Source organism: Salmo salar, chromosome 26 (assembly GCF_965601325.2).
Source record: "Salmo salar chromosome 26, fSalSal1, whole genome shotgun sequence".
Taxonomy (NCBI): domain Eukaryota; kingdom Metazoa; phylum Chordata; class Actinopteri; order Salmoniformes; family Salmonidae; genus Salmo; species Salmo salar.
The window spans coordinates 22,825,565-22,841,806 of NC_138316.1; the positions used below are offsets into that span (position 1 = coordinate 22,825,565).

General features: G+C 46.0%; 1 protein-coding gene across 1 annotated transcript in view; it reads right to left on the bottom strand.

Moving 5' to 3' along the window:
* gse1b (Gse1 coiled-coil protein b) overlaps positions 1 to 16,242 on the bottom strand; it is a 410,942-nt gene that overhangs the window by 85,403 nt on the left and 309,297 nt on the right. Inside the window, exon 3 of the mRNA XM_045708804.2 lies at positions 8,615 to 8,812. Within this exon, the coding sequence (XP_045564760.2) occupies positions 8,615 to 8,812 (198 nt within the window). The remainder of the gene's footprint in view (positions 1 to 8,614; positions 8,813 to 16,242) is intronic.

Sequence of the window (16,242 nt, forward strand, 5' to 3'; positions counted from 1 at the left end):
GAGACAGAGAGAGAGAAAGTCTGAGCGAGGGAGAGAAAGAGTGCTCTGTGTCTGTCCCTGCTTGTGTGTGTAAGTACAGCGCATTCAGAAAGTATTCAGACCCCTTGACTTTTTCCACATTTTTTACATTACAGCCTTATTCTAAAATGAATTAAATAAAAATGTTTCCTCCTCAATCTACACATAATACCCCATAATGACAAAGCAAAAACAGGTTTAAAGAAATGTTTGCAAATTTATTAACAGAAATACCTTATTTACATAAGTATTCAGACTCTTTGCTATGAGACTCGAAATTGAGCTCAGGTGCATCCTGTTTCCATTGATCATCCTTGAGATGTTTCTACAACTTGATTGGAGTCCACCTGTGGAAAATGTAATTGATTGGACATGATTTGGAAAGGCACACACCTGTCTATATAAGGTCCCACAGTTTACAGTGCATGTCAGAGCAAAAAACCAAGCTATGAGGTCGAAGGATTGAAAATAGTTGTGCAGCAACGCTCCCCATCTAACCTGACAGAGCTTGAGAGGATCTGCAGAGAAGAATGGGAGAAACTCCCCAAATACAGGTGTGCCAAGCTTGTAGCGTCATACTCAAGAAGACTCGAGGCTGTAATCGCTGCCAAAGGTGCTTCAACAAAGTACTGAGTAAAGGGTTTGAATACTTATGTTAACGTGATATTTCAGTTTTTTATTTTTAATACATTAGCAAAAATATCTATAAAACTGTTTTCTTTTTGTCATTATGAGGTATTGTGTGTAGATTGACGAGGGAAAAAATGATTTCATCAATTTTAGAATAAGGCTGTAATGTAACAAAATGTGGAAAAAGTCAAGGGGTCTGAATACTTTCCGAATACACTGTATATGTGTGTGGTGTATGTGGGTGTGATTGAGTGTATGTCTGTGTGGGCAAACGTGTGTGTGTGATTAATGTGTAGCTCCTCTCTCCCAGACTGCCTCCACGCATGGCCGCCCAAGCTGACCCTAACTGGGAGAGAGAGGTACACACAGACACATACACGGGCGCATACGCACGCACGCACATAATCACACATGCACGCACAAAGCTCCACACAGCCCCAGGTTAAGTTCTCTCTGTCCCAGCACCGTATCCTTCCACCTCTAATCCCATCAAAGAAACATAACAATATACTTGTTCACCTGCTGCTTTTATCCAAGGGGACTTGCCTTAACACAAACGTTCAGGGAAACTGATCCTTACGAGAATTGAACCCACAACCTTGATCTTGCCAGCTCTACACTCCAACCAACTGTGCCATTCAAGCCCCAAATCTCATGTTCCCTCCCTGGCCCTATCCAAAGCCCCAACCTCCCCCTCTCCTCCACAGCCCCAAACACACCCCCAGACACAGCCCTGACAACTAGCGACAAGCTGTTCTTCGCCTCCTCCCCTTCCCTCCTTCCTCCCTCTCTCCTCCACAGCCCCAAACACACACCCAGACACAGCCCTGACAACTAGCGACAAGCTGTTCTTCACCTCCTCCCCTTCCCTCCTTCCTCCCTTCCCCCCACCATCCATCCATCCCTCCGCCCCCCCACCTCCCTCCACCGCCTCCCACTCTTCCTACCTCCCTCCGCCCCCCTTCCCTCCCTACCTCCCTCCACCGCCTCCCACTCTTCCTACCTCCCTCCCTCCGCCCCCTCCCTCCCTCCCTCCGCCCCTCCCTCCCTCCCTCCCTCCCTCCCTCCCTCCCTCCCTCCCTCCCTCCCTCCCTCCCTCCGCCCCTCCCTCCCTCCCTCCCTCCCTCCCTCCCTGCATTAGAACAACATCAGCACTTAATTAAACAGTCCATTTCACACCTGGTGTGCATAGCAGCGCCGAACCAACCCTTCCTCCATATGCCATACCATCCCCCAGCCACCACACACACACACACACACACACACACACACACACACACACACACACACACACACACCACACACACACACACACACACACACACACACACACACTCAGCCTGAGCCACGCACCAGCAACACAGTACAAAGCACCTAATCTGCATCAGGGAGTGTGTGTTTCAAGGGTGTGTGTGTGTGTGTGTGTGCACTCTTAGAAAAAAGGTGCTATCTAGAACCTAAAAGGGTTAGTCGGCTGTCCCCATAGGAGAACCCTTTTTGGTTCCAGGTAGAACCCTCTTGGTTTCCATGTAGAGGGTTCAACATGGTGACAGCCGAAGAACCATTTTGTAACCCTTTTTTCTAAGAGTGTGGTGTGTGTTATTTTCCCAGAGAGGGGAAGTAAGACGGAGAGAGAGGGGGAGAGAGAGGGGGGAGGGAGAAGGAGAGAGAGAGAGAGCAGTAGGATGGTTTCTGGAGGAGAATGTCTGAACTGGGTGAACTGTGTATGAGCTATTGTTAGTATGTTTACCTAGAAGAAGAAGAGACACAGATATGGAGGAATAAAATACTGGATAGAGAGATATAGAGAGAGAGCTTGTTTGTGAGTGAGTGTTTCAGGGACAAACAGAGCCTGGAGAGTTCTACCTCTGAGCACACACACACACACACACACACACACACACACACACACACACACACACACACACACACATACTCTGGGTGTGGATAGATGGTGTGTGTGTGCGCTCCAGGCTCCAGATGGAGGGGTCAGAGACACACTGCCCTGCTGTCCCAGCATGCTCTGGGCTCCCAGAAACAAGGGTAGCCCCCGGCCAAACACACACACAGACACACACACACACACACACACACACACACACACACAGACACAGACACACACACACACACACACACCACACACACACACACACACACACACACACACGGTAACACATTCAATCTCACACTTCAATCTCTCTGTATCCCTCTACCCACTCCTTCCATCACTCCATAAACCCTCTCTCTTCTAAATCTTTTTCCTCTGTCCTTTTTCTCCCTCCCCCAATCCTCCCCCCATCCCTCCCTCCAAATCGCTTTTCCTCAGGTGGTCTAGCTAGGTACTGTCGGTAGGTAGTGTAATGCTACAGCGAGTTTTGCCCAGCCAGTCAGCCAGTCAGCCAGCCAGCCAGCCAGTCAGCCAGCCAGACAGTCAGCCAGCCAGTCAGTCAGTGTGTATGTATGAGGAAACTGGAGAGAGGATTAAGCCTAGATCTGCCTAATTAATCAGATACTAGCATGCCTGCCTCTCTGACACGAGGTGTGTGTCCTTTACTCTGCTGCAATACTCATTATCCATCACCTCCCCTCTTCAGCATGAGACTCAGTACACAGAGCTACTCATCAGACGGGAGAGTGTGTGTGAGTGTATGTATGTGTGTGTAACTGTGTGTGTGTGTTACTGTGTACGAGTGTGTGTTTGCATGTATACAGATGAAAACACAGAGGACGTGACAGGGGTTTTAAATCAGGGTGATAGCTAGCTAGCTAGTGGCTATGATACTAGCACAACAAAACAAACAACATCCTTTAGGCTTAGGAGACTGATTCATGCTACATATACACAACAGTAACACAGGGCAGAGGGACAGAGAGGGACACAGATGACACACAGGAACACAATGTTCAGTAGGACACACAGGAACACACTGTGCAGTAGGACACACAGGAACACACTGTTCAGTAGGACACACAGGAACACACTGTTCAGTAGGACACACAGGAACACACTGTGCAGTAGGACACACAGGAACACACTGTCCAGTAGGACACACAGGAACACACTGTGCAGTAGGACACACAGGAACACACTGTGCAGTAGGACACACAGGAACACACTGTCCAGTAGGACACACAGGAACACACTGTGCAGTAGGACACACAGGAACACACTGTGCAGTAGGACACACAGGAACACACTGTTCAGTAGGACAAACAGGAACACACTGTGCAGTAGGACACACAGGAACACACTGTGCAGTAGGACACACAGGAACACACTGTTCAGTAGGACACAGGAACACACTGTTCAGTAGGAAACACAGGAACACACTGTGCAGTAGGACACACAGGAACACACTGTGCAGTAGGACACACAGGAACACACTGTTCAGTAGAACACAGGAACACACTGTTCAGTAGGAAACACAGGAACACACTGTGCAGTAGCACACACAGGAACACACTGTGCAGTAGGACACACAGGAACACACTGTCTATTGCACTTCACACTGCCCTTTCCCACCTGGACAAAAGGAACACCTATGTGAGAATGCTATTCATTGACTACAGCTCAGCGTTCAACACCATAGTCCCCTCAAAGCTCATCACTAAGCTAAGGATCCTGGGACTAAACACCTCCCTCTGCAACTGGATTCTGGACTTCCTGACGGGCCGCCCCCGGGTGGTAAGGGTAGGTAACAACACATCCACCACGCTGATCATCAACACTGGAGCCCCCCAGGGGTGCGTGCTCAGTCCCCTCCTGTACTCCCTGTTCACCCACAACTGCATGGTCAGGCACGACTCCAACACCATCATTAAGTTTGCATACGACACAACAGTGGTAGGCCTGATCACCGACAACGACGAGACAGCCTATAGGGAGGAGGTCAGAGACCTGGCCGGGTGGTGCCAGAATAACAACCTATCCCTCAACGTAACCAAGACTAAGGAGATTATTGTGGACTACAGGAAAAGGAGGAGCGAGCATGCCCCCATTCTCATCCACGGGGCTGGTTGAGAGTAGTGGAGCAGGTTGAGAGCTTCAAGTTCCTTGGTGTCCACATCAACAACAAACTAGAATGGTCCAAACACACCAAGACAGTCGTGAAGAGGGCACGACAAAGCCTATTCCCCCTCAGGAAACTAAAAAGATTTGGCATGGGTCCTGAGATCCTCAAAAGGTTCTACAGCTGCAACATCGAGAGCATCCTGACTGGTTGCATCACTGCCTGGTACGGCAATGGCCTCCGACCGCAAGGCACTACAGAGGGTAGTGCATACAGCCCAGAGACATCACTGGGGCTAAGCTGCCTGCCATCCAGGACCTCTACACCGGCAAGTGTCAGAGGAAGGCCCTAAAAATGTTCAAAGACCCCAGTCATAGACTGTTCTCTCTACTACTGCATGGCAAGCGGTACCAGAGTGCCAAGTCTAGGACAAAAAGGCTTCTCAACAGTTTTTACCCCCAAGCCATAAGACTCCTGAACAGGTAATCAAATGGCTACCCGGACTATTTGCATTGTGTGCCCCCCCCCCCCAACCCCTCTTTTACGCTGCTGCTGCTCTCTGTTTATCATATATGCATAGTCACTTTAACCATACATTCATGTACATACTACCTCAGTTGGGCCGACCAACCAGTGCTCCCGCACGTTGGCTAACCGGGCTGAATTGGGTCCCGCCACCCACCACCCCCTCTTTTACGCTACTGCTACTCTCTGTTCATCATATACGCATAGTCACTTTAACCATACCTACATGTACATACTACCTCAATCAGCCTGACTAACCGGTGTCTGTATGTAACCTCGCTACTGTATGTAGCCTCACTACTGTATATAGCCTCGCTACTGTATATAGCCTCGCTACTGTATATAGCCTCGCTACTGTATATAGCCTCACTACTGTATATAGCCTCGCTACTGTATATAGCCTCGCTACTGTATATAGCCTCGCTACTGTATATAGCCTCACTACTGTATATAGCCTCGCTACTGTATATAGCCTCACTACTGTATATAGCCTCGCTACTGTATATAGCCTCGCTACTGTTTTTCACTGTCTTTTTACTGTTGTTTTTATTTCTTTACTTACCTATTGCTCACCTAATACCTTTTTTGCAATATTGGTTAGAGCCTGTAAGTAAGCATTTCACTGTAAGGTCTACACTTGTTATATTCGGCGCACGTGACAAATAAACTTTGATTTGATTTGTGCAGTAGGACACACACACTGCTAGGAGGCTACAACATGCCAGGAAAGCACCGTGGACGTTTTCTGTGTGAGTGTGTGTGTGTTTGTGTGTGTGTGTGTGTGTGTGTCAGTGTCAGCGTCAGTGTTTGTGTGTATGAGGGCTTGTCTATAAATATCTTTGGAGACAGCAAAGTGGCTGGAGTTCCGGAGGAGGCCCACGCTTCAGCCCGCGCACCCCAGCGACGGCACTCCTAACGTGGGCAGCATCGGCCCCATGACTGGCCTGTTCCTCTGGAGCTGTGGAGCATGACTCACACACACTGTGTCTCTACCTACGCCAGGCAGACTGCACACAGACAGGCCCAAAATAACAGAGGGACTTTTCTGGTCGGTTTTAAAAAATGCCTAGGTTTAATCATAGTCTCTGTGTGTGTTTCTGTACCTCCCTCAGACTATTTGACGACTGTCCCAGCTAGGTTGAAATAGCAACAGACACACGCACATGTACACATGCACACACACACACCTGGTTGATAGAGAGACAGAGAGAGAGATGAGACAGTGAGACAAACGGTAAGTGTGCAAGAAAGGGAGAGAGAGAGAGAGAGAGAGAGGGGTGAGAAAAGAGATTATGTGCAAGTGACAGTGAGAGAGAGATGGAGTGAGATAGATGAGGGAGTGTGTGAGAGGGAAAGAGAAAAAAATGGAGAAATAGAAATGGAGAGATGGAGAGGGAGTGGAGAAGAGAGAAGGGGAAGGTGAGTAACAATGGAGGAAGAGAATGAGATTGAGAGGGTGAGTGTGTGAGAGAGAGGGAGAGAGAATGAGATTGAGAGGGTGAGTGTGTGAGAGAGAGGGAGAGAGAATGAGATTGAGAGGGTGAGTGTGTGAGAGAGAGGGAGAGAGGGAGAGATTGAGGTTGTGAGCTCTGTCTCTGTTTCTTTCTCAGAGTAATAAATCATTGGTGTTTGGTCCCTGGTGTGATCTGCAGGGGAGCCAGGCAGCCAGGGAGAGCCAGGGAGGGCCAAGGAGGAGGGGACCTCTCTCAAACACACAGCCAGATTAAGAGAGTCTGACCCGGGCCGGATGACTGGGGCCGCTGGGGCTCACTGGAGCTGGGGCAGACAGCCAGATACACACACACAAACAGACACACACTTACACACAAGCACTCACACACACCCAAACAGGACCCCTGCCAGCCCTACTCAGGGGACTCTCAGCAGTCTGGCTCCGTTCCCCTGGAGGGGCCCAGCAGCGTATGTGTGTGTGTCTTAGGGGGCCAGTGAAGATCAGCTCCTGTGTATGAGGGCCAGCCAGAGTCTCTGTCCTGGGGAAGGTTACACCTCATAGACACACACACCATGGTTGACCAGAGCCACTGCTTCACACACCATCTACCAGAAAGGCCTCAACGAGCTGCTGCCCAAAGCCAGCCAAACAGCCGCCGAGAGATTAGCGTGTGTGTGAGTGTGTGTGTGTGTGTGTGTGTGTGTTTACACGGGAGAATAGCAGCCTTGTCCATCTGTGACCTAAGTCTGACCCTGTCCAGACAACAACCAACAACTGAACAAACAACATCCAACTGTCTGTACCACACAGTAATATCCCATATCCAGACCAGATAGACATATCAACTCACAATCAAACCCTGAGCTGTATGTCTGACTGATAGAAACCTGTAGGAGGTCGAAAGGGTAGTGAGAAAAAGAGAAGTATTCTATTGATTCAGTGTTCATTGAGAAACGTCTGTAGAAACCTCCTAAGTTTTACTGAGAAGTGAGTCTGAGAGGAGAGTGGGTCAGTGTGTTACAGCTGCATCATATGAGCCATCCACGACCAATTCTAAAAGCACCCCACCACACAATGACTACTTCACAGTCAGGTTAGACCAGTGGGACAGCACGGGACAGGGGACAATAAACTGAACAACACAGTGGTGTGTGTGTGTGTGTGTGTGTGTGTTTGTGTGTGTGTGTGTGTGTGTGTGTGTGTGTGTGTGTGTGGTGTTTGCGTGTGTGTATGTGTGTGTGTGTGTGTGTGTGTGGTGTTTGCGTGTGTGTGTGTGTGTGGTGTTTGCGTGTGTGTGTGTGTGTGTGTGTGTGTGTGTGTGTGTGTGTGTGTGTGTGTGTGTGTGTGTTTGCTCCCGTTGAGGAGAGGAGGCGACACAAACATGCAATGTCATTCACACATAAACATGAACGCAAGTGCGCACAGACGCACACACACACACACACACACACACACACACACACACCACACACACACACACACACACACACACACACACACACACACACACACACACACACACACACACACAGAGCTGGCTTAAATGGGTCAGCTAGCATGGCTGTCCTGCGTGCTGCTCTCTTAGGGGAGGCTGCATAATTCAATCTAGTGTGAATATCACTCCACTGCTATTAGCAGCTAAACACGACACACACAGACGGCCCCAGCAGAGGAACCTCTGAGTCATCTGAGGGTTCTGAGGGGTTAGGCTACAGGGGTCAGGGGTTAGAGGTTAGGGTCCAGGAGGACAGACGGTTTTTGAATGAGCTTAGCGCCTCAGGGAGGAAGGAAGGAGTGAGAGGAGGGTAAGAAGAGGGGACGGTTAGTTCATAGGGGTAAGAGGGATTTCTGACAACAGCTGGTTGTAAAATGGCTTTAAATGACCCAACGTTTCTACACCTTGTATAAGCTTGATAACAATACACCTGGCAGAAACTCTATAATCATAACTCTGTCTGTCCACATATGTTGTCCTTACCTCGAGGATCCTCAGCCTGTTTGGCCAGTTTACGGAGGGCAGCGGCAAATCCGGAGTGTGCGGACTGGGCTGCCGGGCTCCCATTGGCTACGATAGATCCGTTAAGGGGCGACGGGGTGAGGGGGCTGACCGTCGCCGTGGTGCGAGTTGCCGTGGATATCATTCCTAAGGAAGGTGACTTTGGCTCATGGCTCATGCCTGGAGAGAGGAGAGAGAGGGAGAAAAAAGGTTAATAGACATAATAGACTGATGTATGTCATTTATAAAGCAGCTGTAGATGATGGGTCAGTCAGTCTGTCAGTCAGACTAACTCATGCTGTGATTGGTCAACTTAATCAGTTGAGGGTTCAGACAGCTGACACTATGGAACCCCTCCCCCCCAGTGACACTGGAAAATCTCTCTCACACACTGGGGGCTATCGGTCTGTCTCACACCAGACCTTACACACACACACACACACACACACACACACACACACACACACACACACACACACACACACACACACACACACACACACACACACACACACACACACACACACACACACACACACACACACATATTCACACAGACATATATATAAACACAGACACACACGGTGGTGAGTGAGTGAGAGCTGAGAGTCAGCCAGAGTCCAGTGCTGTCTGTATGTCTCTGTGTCTGTATGTCTCTGTGTCTGTATGTCTCTGTGTCTGTATGTCTCTGTGTCTGTATGTCTGTGTGTCTGTATGTCTGTGTGTCTGTGTGTCTCTGTGTCTGTATGTCTCTGTGTCTGTATGTCTCTGTGTCTGTATGTCTGTGTGTCTGTGTGTTTGTATGTCTGTGTGTCTGTATGTCTCTGTGTCTGTATGTCTGTGTGTCTGTATGTCTGTGTGTCTGTGTGTCTGTATGTCTGTGTGTCTGTATGTCTGTGTGTCTGTGTGTCTGTGTGTCTGTATGTCTGTGTGTCTGTATGTCTAGCTGGGGGAGGGGGGCTTTGGGCTTAGTCTGGGGAGCTGGGGTTAAAGGTTATAGGTTACAGGGTGTGTAACCCCTACCTCACGGGTCCGGTCTGTCTGCCTCAGCCCACACAGCAGCTCTACTTAACATGCTCCAACTGAGCCAGGGCCAATAGAAACCTTTCAAACACACACCATGAGAGAACAGTATGATAGAGGTAACACACACCATGAGAGAACAGTATGATAGAGGTAACACACACCATGAGAGAACAGTATGATAGAGGAAACACACACCATGAGAGAACAGTATGATAGAGGTAACACACACCATGAGAGAACAGTATAATAGAGGAAACACACACCATGAGAGAACAGTATGATAGAGGTAACACACACCATGAGAGAACAGTATGATAGAGGTAACACACACCATGAGAGAACAGTATGATAGAGGTAACACACACCATGAGAGAACAGTATGATAGAGGTAACACACACCATGAGAGAACAGTATGATAGAGGTAACACACACCATGAGAGAACAGTATGATAGAGGTAACACACCATGAGAGAACAGTATAATAGAGGTAACACACACCATGAGAGAACAGTATGATAGAGGTAACACACACCATGAGAGAACAGTATGATAGAGGAAACACACACCATGAGAGAACAGTATGATAGAGGTAACACACACCATGAGAGAACAGTATGATAGAGGTAACACACACCATGAGAGAACAGTATGATAGAGGTAACACACACCATGAGAGAACAGTATGATAGAGGTAACACACACCATGAGAGAACAGTATGATAGAGGTAACACACACCATGAGAGAACAGTATGATAGAGGTAACACACACCATGAGAGAACAGTATGATAGAGGTAACACACACCATGAGAGAACAGTATGATAGAGGTAACACACACCATGAGAGAACAGTATGATAGAGGTAACACACACCATGAGAGAACAGTATGATAGAGGTAACACACACCATGAGAGAACAGTATGATAGAGGTAACACACACCATGAGAGAACAGTATGATAGAGGTAACACACACCATGAGAGAACAGTATGATAGAGGTAACACACACCATGAGAGAACAGTATGATAGAGGTAACACACACCATGAGAGAACAGTATGATAGAGGAAACACACACCATGAGAGAACAGTATGATAGAGGTAACACACACCATGAGAGAACAGTATGATAGAGGTAACACACACCATGAGAGAACAGTATGATAGAGGTAACACACACCATGAGAGAACAGTATGATAGAGGTAACACACACCATGAGAGAACAGTATGATAGAGGTAACACACACCATGAGAGAACAGTATGATAGAGGTAACACACACCATGAGAGAACAGTATGATAGAGGTAACACACACCATGAGAGAACAGTATGATAGAGGAAACACACACCATGAGAGAACAGTATGATAGAGGTAACACACACCATGAGAGAACAGTATGATAGAGGTAACACACACCATGAGAGAACAGTATGATAGAGGTAACACACACCATGAGAGAACAGTATGATAGAGGTAACACACACCATGAGAGAACAGTATGATAGAGGTAACACACACCATGAGAGAACAGTATGATAGAGGTAACACACACCATGAGAGAACAGTATGATAGAGGTAACACACACCATGAGAGAACAGTATGATAGAGGTAACACACACCATGAGAGAACAGTATGATAGAGGTAACACACACCATGAGAGAACAGTATGATAGAGGTAACACACACCATGAGAGAACAGTATGATAGAGGTAACACACACCATGAGAGAACAGTATGATAGAGGTAACACACACCATGAGAGAACAGTATGATAGAGGTAACACACACCATGAGAGAACAGTATGATAGAGGTAACACACACCATGAGAGAACAGTATGATAGAGGTAACACACACCATGAGAGAACAGTATGATAGAGGTAACACACACCATGAGAGAACAGTATGATAGAGGTAACACACACCATGAGAGAACAGTATGATAGAGGTAACACACACCATGAGAGAACAGTATGATAGAGGTAACACACACCATGAGAGAACAGTATGATAGAGGAAACACACACCATGAGAGAACAGTATGATAGAGGAAACACACACCATGAGAGAACAGTATGATAGAGGTAACACACACCATGAGAGAACAGTATGATAGAGGTAACACACACCATGAGAGAACAGTATGATAGAGGAAACACACACCATGAGAGAACAGTATGATAGAGGAAACACACACCATGAGAGAACAGTATGATAGAGGTAACACACACCATGAGAGAACAGTATGATAGAGGTAACACACACCATGAGAGAACAGTATGATAGAGGTAACACACACCATGAGAGAACAGTATGATAGAGGAAACACACACCATGAGAGAACAGTATGATAGAGGTAACACACACCATGAGAGAACAGTATGATAGAGGTAACACACACCATGAGAGAACAGTATGATAGAGGTAACACACACCATGAGAGAACAGTATGATAGAGGTAACACACACCATGAGAGAACAGTATGATAGAGGTAACACACACCATGAGAGAACAGTATGATAGAGGTAACACACACCATGAGAGAACAGTATGATAGAGGTAACACACACCATGAGAGAACAGTATGATAGAGGTAACACACACCATGAGAGAACAGTATGATAGAGGTAACACACACCATGAGAGAACAGTATGATAGAGGTAACACACACCATGAGAGAACAGTATGATAGAGGTAACACACACCATGAGAGAACAGTATGATAGAGGTAACACACACCATGAGAGAACAGTATGATAGAGGTAACACACACCATGAGAGAACAGTATGATAGAGGTAACACACACCATGAGAGAACAGTATGATAGAGGTAACACACACCATGAGAGAACAGTATGATAGAGGTAACACACACCATGAGAGAACAGTATGATAGAGGTAACACACACCATGAGAGAACAGTATGATAGAGGTAACACACACCATGAGAGAACAGTATGATAGAGGTAACACACACCATGAGAGAACAGTATGATAGAGGTAACACACACCATGAGAGAACAGTATGATAGAGGTAACACACACCATGAGAGAACAGTATGATAGAGGTAACACACACCATGAGAGAACAGTATGATAGAGGTAACACACACCATGAGAGAACAGTATGATAGAGGTAACACACACCATGAGAGAACAGTATGATAGAGGTAACACACACCATGAGAGAACAGTATGATAGAGGTAACACACACCATGAGAGAACAGTATGATAGAGGTAACACACACCATGAGAGAACAGTATGATAGAGGTAACACACACCATGAGAGAACAGTATGATAGAGGTAACACACACCATGAGAGAACAGTATGATAGAGGTAACACACACCATGAGAGAACAGTATGATAGAGGTAACACACACCATGAGAGAACAGTATGATAGAGGTAACACACACCATGAGAGAACAGTATGATAGAGGTAACACACACCATGAGAGAACAGTATGATAGAGGTAACACACACCATGAGAGAACAGTATGATAGAGGTAACACACACCATGAGAGAACAGTATGATAGAGGTAACACACACCATGAGAGAACAGTATGATAGAGGTAACACACACCATGAGAGAACAGTATGATAGAGGTAACACACACCATGAGAGAACAGTATGATAGAGGTAACACACACCATGAGAGAACAGTATGATAGAGGTAACACACACCATGAGAGAACAGTATGATAGAGGTAACACACACCATGAGAGAACAGTATGATAGAGGTAACACACACCATGAGAGAACAGTATGATAGAGGTAACACACACCATGAGAGAACAGTATGATAGAGGTAACACACACCATGAGAGAACAGTATGATAGAGGTAACACACACCATGAGAGAACAGTATGATAGAGGTAACACACACCATGAGAGAACAGTATGATAGAGGTAACACACACCATGAGAGAACAGTATGATAGAGGTAACACACACCATGAGAGAACAGTATGATAGAGGTAACACACACCATGAGAGAACAGTATGATAGAGGTAACACACACCATGAGAGAACAGTATGATAGAGGTAACACACACCATGAGAGAACAGTATGATAGAGGTAACACACACCATGAGAGAACAGTATGATAGAGGTAACACACACCATGAGAGAACAGTATGATAGAGGTAACACACACCATGAGAGAACAGTATGATAGAGGTAACACACACCATGAGAGAACAGTATGATAGAGGTAACACACACCATGAGAGAACAGTATGATAGAGGTAACACACACCATGAGAGAACAGTATGATAGAGGTAACACACACCATGAGAGAACAGTATGATAGAGGTAACACACACCATGAGAGAACAGTATGATAGAGGTAACACACACCATGAGAGAACAGTATGATAGAGGTAACACACACCATGAGAGAACAGTATGATAGAGGTAACACACACCATGAGAGAACAGTATGATAGAGGTAACACACACCATGAGAGAACAGTATGATAGAGGTAACACACACCATGAGAGAACAGTATGATAGAGGTAACACACACCATGAGAGAACAGTATGATAGAGGTAACACACACCATGAGAGAACAGTATGATAGAGGAAACACACACCATGAGAGAACAGTATGATAGAGGAAACACACACCATGAGAGAACAGTATGATAGAGGTAACACACACCATGAGAGAACAGTATGATAGAGGTAACACACACCATGAGAGAACAGTATGATAGAGGAAACACACACCATGAGAGAACAGTATGATAGAGGAAACACACACCATGAGAGAACAGTATGATAGAGGAAACACACACCATGAGAGAACAGTATGATAGAGGTAACACACACCATGAGAGAACAGTATGATAGAGGTAACACACACCATGAGAGAACAGTATGATAGAGGTAACACACACCATGAGAGAACAGTATGATAGAGGTAACACACACCATGAGAGAACAGTATGATAGAGGAAACACACACCATGAGAGAACAGTATGATAGAGGTAACACACACCATGAGAGAACAGTATGATAGAGGTAACACACACCATGAGAGAACAGTATGATAGAGGTAACACACACCATGAGAGAACAGTATGATAGAGGTAACACACACCATGAGAGAACAGTATGATAGAGGTAACACACACCATGAGAGAACAGTATGATAGAGGTAACACACACCATGAGAGAACAGTATGATAGAGGTAACACACACCATGAGAGAACAGTATGATAGAGGTAACACACACCATGAGAGAACAGTATGATAGAGGTAACACACACCATGAGAGAACAGTATGATAGAGGTAACACACACCATGAGAGAACAGTATGATAGAGGTAACACACACCATGAGAGAACAGTATGATAGAGGTAACACACACCATGAGAGAACAGTATGATAGAGGTAACACACACCATGAGAGAACAGTATGATAGAGGTAACACACACCATGAGAGAACAGTATGATAGAGGTAACACACACCATGAGAGAACAGTATGATAGAGGTAACACACACCATGAGAGAACAGTATGATAGAGGTAACACACACCATGAGAGAACAGTATGATAGAGGTAACACACACCATGAGAGAACAGTATGATAGAGGTAACACACACCATGAGAGAACAGTATGATAGAGGTAACACACACCATGAGAGAACAGTATGATAGAGGTAACACACACCATGAGAGAACAGTATGATAGAGGTAACACACACCATGAGAGAACAGTATGATAGAGGTAACACACACCATGAGAGAACAGTATGATAGAGGTAACACACACCATGAGAGAACAGTATGATAGAGGTAACACACACCATGAGAGAACAGTATGATAGAGGTAACACACACCATGAGAGAACAGTATGATAGAGGAAACACACACCATGAGAGAACAGTATGATAGAGGTAACACACACCATGAGAGAACAGTATGATAGAGGTAACACACACCATGAGAGAACAGTATGATAGAGGTAACACACACCATGAGAGAACAGTATGATAGAGGTAACACACACCATGAGAGAACAGTATGATAGAGGTAACACACACCATGAGAGAACAGTATGATAGAGGTAACACACACCATGAGAGAACAGTATGATAGAGGTAACACACACCATGAGAGAACAGTATGATAGAGGTAACACACACCATGAGAGAACAGTATGATAGAGGTAACACACACCATGAGAGAACAGTATGATAGAGGTAACACACACCATGAGAGAACAGTATGATAGAGGTAACACACACCATGAGAGAACAGTATGATAGAGGTAACACACACCATGAGAGAACAGTATGATAGAGGTAACACACACCATGAGAGAACAGTATGATAGAGGTAACACACACCATGAGAGAACAGTATGATAGAGGTAACACACACCATGAGAGAACAGTATGATAGAGGTAACACACACCATGAGAGAACAGTATGATAGAGGTAACACACACCATGAGAGAACAGTATAATAGAGGTAACACACACCATGAGAGAACAGTATAATAGAGGTAACACACACCATGAGAGAACAGTATGATAGAGGTAACACACA